This window comes from Mauremys reevesii, linkage group 1 (assembly GCF_016161935.1).
Source record: "Mauremys reevesii isolate NIE-2019 linkage group 1, ASM1616193v1, whole genome shotgun sequence".
Classification (NCBI taxonomy): Eukaryota; Metazoa; Chordata; order Testudines; family Geoemydidae; genus Mauremys; species Mauremys reevesii.
The window spans coordinates 162,965,836-162,971,295 of NC_052623.1; the positions used below are offsets into that span (position 1 = coordinate 162,965,836).

Consider the following 5,460-nt stretch of genomic DNA (forward strand, 5'->3'; position numbering starts at 1 on the left):
GGGTAGTGAAGACGTACCCTTAGAGAAGGAAAGACATGACTCTTTGTTTTTTAAAAAAAATAACCCTTTTAGATAAATTAATTTCAAAGCATTAGTTGCCCTCTCAAGTAGAAGACAACTGGACACACAAAAAGCTGTAATAATCTTTTATTAAAATAGTATCAGACATTACATTTTGTTCATTTGATATTTATATGTTCTATGCAAATAATGTAAAGACTGTCCTACTTTTCATATCAGCCTTAAAGTTGCATGTGCAAATTCAAGGGGAGAATAGACTCATTTAAAGCAATCACATTTTGTTACATCAAATACACTATATACAAATAGCCCTTTTCAGCCCCTCTGACAATCCCAGCATAAAGAGAAATGTGAGGTTTGAGTTTAGAATTTTGCAGTATTTACTAATTCCTCTGAATTCAAAAATACACCTTGTACTGAAGGGGGAATATGGCATGTTGAAATACATTATTTACCAACTCCAATATTCTGTCAGCACTGTTGCTTTTTTCTTTCCATTGGGCTCTCGATTAAGACCTGTATGCATGATTTTAAATGTAAAATGTATAATAGAAAACTAATGCTGTGATCTTAAAGGCTCAGAAATTAACCTATGGCACTTAAGACCCTGCTCCTGCAACAGGCTCTGAATAGGTAGATCTGTACACCTATGCAAAGCCCCATCAACTTCAGTAGTGTAAAGGGTTTCATGCAGATGCATGTCTCTACTCACACAGAGCTCGTTAAAGGAGTGTGGCCTAACCTTGTTATAATGTGTCAGTGAATGGACTTTGGACTGTCAACTTTTAATGTTAGGGAAACAGAGAAAATGATAGAGGGAAGCAAATGATATGTAAGCATTCCAAGCCTTCTGCTGACATTACTGTAAGTGTTCGTACTGAGACAAAGCAGTTTTGTTGGCTTGTGCTCTGCAAGAAAATCCAGTGTTTGCAAATAGCAGCAACTGTGCAGATGGGCAAGAGATTAAAATATTTATCAGTGTCTCTTTGACTGTACAAGTCCCCAGCCCAACTTCAATGGCCAAGTTTAGCCTGACTAAAGGCTAGGGTTACCACCTTTGACATGCAAAAAACCCGGCACCACTCCCACCCTAGAAGACAATTCTGCAAATCCTGCCCCCAGTAGCCACTTATAGTATCTAGAGAGATGAGACATATAGAAAAGATTGATAACATCATTTTCTTACTTAAGCTGCAGAAGTGGGAACACTGCAGCATCTTTAGCTGGACACAGAAACTTTTAATGTTAGATATCCCAGATATGTGGTGATAATAATGCAAATCTTTAGACCCATGTAAAAAAAAGGCAGATGAAATTATTTTTCTGAAAACTGGCAAATCCATAAAAAAATGGCCAGGCCAGTCAAACAGTGGCCAGGTGGTAACCCTACTAAAGGCTGGTCCTGTAGCTTTTTTGTGTCATTTTTTGTTAGCTCAGCTATTTCAGACATCTGGGCATTTTTCATCCATTGACCTCTCCAGTGCATTCCAGTAGATCAGCAGCTCATAAGGTTGCACATTATGGTATGTCACAATTTTCCTGAAGCGACAAAGAGAGAACTCAACCCTGTCTGTGAAGAATGTCTGTTCCGAATGAAGTTCCTCCAGATTGATTTTTAGTTTTGCAAGACACAGTCCTATGAAAACATCCTCCAGTTTAATAAAAGGGACACTTTCTGAAATATTATAAACCTGACTAGCAACATCAGTGGAGAAAACATAACCGGTCCCCGAACAAAATGGAGGATACGTGCTTCCTGGATATTCATCTTTACTCACATACCATTTACTATTTATATTTCTTATTGGGAGGTCATTCATCTTTAAAAAGCCTGTGAAGAATTCAGTGCTTCTGTTTTTTCTTAAAAGAAGTTCAGTCAGGTAAAAGATATTGACAAACATATCTGAGTCAGTTTTCATCACAAACCTGGACTGATGACAAAATTTGTGAACCCATTCAATTCCCATCATTGTCTTTAAAGTCAAATTGTAATATGTGTCTATAAAATCCTTCTGGATAATGTCTCTGTATTTCTGACTTTCAGTAATAATACCAGTTTGATCATTTTGGTTCATGGTGGTTCCCAGAAGAAAATATGTCACAATGCGGTTGCCGGCAACTAGTCTGTGTTTCCCCCATGTTTGACGGATAGCCATCCTAGCTTTATTCTGGCCATGTGATGATGTCACAAGGAGTACCAGGAACGGAGGAGTCCTACTGCAGTCTATATCTGGCAACTGCAAAAAGTTTCTGCGCTCTGTTATAAAAGTCAGTGATGTGGCCTCATCCTTCTTTTGATGGAATATACCAATTGCAATCAAATTTGGCTTGAATAAATACAAACAAGCAGGGGCCAATACTACAATTAAAAACAAAATCACTTTGAATCTCTTCAAAGCCATCTAAAAGAAACAAAAACAAATGGTACATTAGAAAATAATCTTGCTCCTTTGTATACCAAGCTCTTTGCTATTGCTTGGGGATTTATGGGTGTTCTCCCTTCTGTGGGACTCAGCAGTTTAGCCTGTCCCCCAACAAAATCAACACAGGAAGACTCACTCATGTCAAGGGCATCCATGCAGATAAACCAGACCCATCACAAGCTCTTTGCCTCCAACATGACATAGGAATATGACTATCAGAACTACACTGCCAGGAACTCTTCCACCAGCTAGTTCTCCAAGAATGCATCCCTAAAGAGAGAACTCTACAACATCGATTGTGGGAAGCAAGCGGGAATTTACCACAGCCCTGATAGGACAGGATAGTAGTCATAGCTTTATACCTTATTTCTCCATTCATTTTTTGACAGGTGACCATGCCCTGAGTTCGCAAGCATGGGCCACTTAGAAGGCTAAACTAGACCACTAGCCTCTCCTTATCTCCACCCTGCCATTTATAATGGGAGCTGCATATCGATTCAGATGTCGCTCCTATGCTTTCCTCCCTTTCTGTTCCCTAGGGAACAGAGTTGAGGTCTTGTTGGCCATTTTTCAAAAGGAACAGCAGATAAGTTGAATTGTGTTTCTCTTTTGTACAGTTCTGTGTTGGTTCAAATTATTAAAACACAAAAAAAGAGGACTTTGCATTTTACTCCTCTTTTTGGAGGAAAAATGTAATAAAAAAAGTTAAACAGAATAATTCATGCTTGTAACAGAAAAATATTCTTTGGTGATCTCCTAATCACTCTTATCCACTCTGTACAAATCTTAATAGATCGAACAAGCCAGAAGAGCCACACAGTATTAGTGATGATAAAATAAAACACTTCTACATTCATAGTTTAACTTCAAGAGACAATTCTAATTGAATTATTTGCATATGTATAATGTGTGTCACAAAATAAAATTTTAGAACAGCTGTGAGTTTTAGAACGAAGGGAAAAGAGGGCAGAGAGAAGAGTATATAGAGTTATTTCTTCTTATGACCTTAGATAGTGCCATTCTCTAGCAGTTATTCTCAGCTTTTGATCCCTGCAGAGCCACCAAGAGATTCTTTCCTAGGATGTGGGGAAGAGGAAAAAAATGGTATTACAGAGACAGCTCTTTCTCTTTTTCCCTATGGACTCTTGATAGGGAAATTAGCTTGATCTTCTAAAATTAAAGTGTTGGGCTTCTGTCCACGCAAGGAATTAAAAACATACCTGGTGGCATACATACAAAGGCAAGTTTACATACTTCAGAGCCGCGGGTTCCTTGGGAGCTTAATCCTCTGACTAGGATTGTTCTGTGTAGAATGTCCAAAACCACTTCAATGTCCTTCTTTTACTCCAATTCAGGTTCTTGGAATACCATGAAAATATCTGGTCAGTAACATAAGTGTCCGTAAAGTTCTGAATACCTGTTCTTGGAGCCAAATCCAACTCACTTTACTCACATGAATGTTCCCATTAATTTCAAGGAGACTTCTCACATGCATAAGGCAAGCAAGATTTGGCTATTACTTTATTATAGTTCATCTCCAGTCTGAGGCCTGCCGTGAACTATACATTGTTGACCTCAACTCCATTGTTATTAGATACAAATCCACTTTTCAGACATCTCTATAAAAATATGCCACATACCTTCTTCCCTTCATTTGCCTGTTAATTGTCTTTAGATTGTAAGCGCTTCTGTTCAGGGATATGTGTTTTTAATACGTTTGTAAGACTCCTAGCACACTTTTGAGTGTTATACAAATAATTGTAAAGTGTTAATAATAATAATAAAATACACAATACCGCCTCTCTCACTCCCTTGAGAGGCATGGGAGTAAGCAAATGAGCAACTTATTACTTGCTGAAAAGAAGGATAATCTGAATTTGTCAATGGAGCCACAGGAAATACTAGCACAATACAAGAAAAAAATCTTTATGCACAGTAAGAGAACATGCAGGAGACTCAAAATTCTAGCAGTTCAGGTCTCGAAACCTTTGCAAACACAAGCTCTTGATATATCCAAATTACTGAAGAGACAAAGACCAAAAATGATTTGCTATTGAGACCATTTAAAACATGTTCAGAAACTCATATATACATTGTTCTATAAGGCAAAACACACAGGGCCTGATTCTTATCAAATTTTAGCTTGATCCATCGCCATAGACTTTAAAAGAGTTCAATCAGGGTAAAACCAGCATAACGTCATTGGAGTTACTCTTCATATGCTTCCTATGAAACTGAGCGCGTATCAGACCAATATAACGGTAAAACACATTATGTAGTGCTTCATCCAACACTTTCAGAATTGTAATTTTTCTTAGGAATTAGTAATTACAATGTTTATATACAGGCACAAGTAGAGCTGACTATATAATTAAGGCTGAATTTCAATTTCCATTGTAACCCTGCTTTTTCAATTGCTTTCCATTCACTTTCTCAAACTTTCTGCTTTTAGACTGAAATGTTCCATGACCAGTCTAAGCTGAAAGGCGAATTTACTGATTCACATCAGCTATTTGAATAATTTTGCAGTGAAATAATTTTTCCCATATGCGCCAATTAGAAATTTTACACTCTAACTGAAGCGAAAAATATGAAATGCTGTTTGTTTTGTAGATCTCAGTTTTGACTGCTTCATAAATTCTTAGACGCGTGTTCTGATCTCAGATAATTCATGAATAGAAATAAAAGCTAAATTTGTCAAATTATTCACTAATGGCCAGAATCTGACATCCTTACTCACTCTCACTAGTAGCAGGGCTGGTGCAAGGATGTTTCGCGCCCTAGGCGAAACTTCCACCTTGCGCCCCCCCCCCAGCACCCCACCCTGAAGGCCCCCCCATGGAAGCTACCCCCCTCCACCCTGAGGCGCCCCCCATGCAGCAGCTACCCACCCCCCACCCTCAGGCACCCCCCCCCCGCCCCAGCTCACCCCTGCTCCGCACACGAGCACCCCGAGCACGCCGTCGCTGTTTCAGTTCTCCCGCCTCCCAGGCTTGCGGTGCCTAAGCTGATTGGC

The 5,460-nt window shown here is 39.0% G+C and overlaps 1 protein-coding gene across 1 annotated transcript; it reads right to left on the minus strand.

The window, feature by feature from the left end:
• Positions 1-1,404: 1,404 nt before the first annotated feature.
• On the minus strand, positions 1,405-3,464 carry B3GALT5 (beta-1,3-galactosyltransferase 5). The gene is made up of 2 exons (XM_039514935.1): positions 3,450-3,464; positions 1,405-2,423 (listed from the first exon to the last, which is right to left on the minus strand). Exons 1-2 carry the CDS (start codon positions 3,462-3,464, stop codon positions 1,464-1,466), a joined length of 975 nt encoding a protein of 324 aa, XP_039370869.1. The 3' UTR covers positions 1,405-1,463.
• Positions 3,465-5,460: the final 1,996 nt, after the last annotated feature.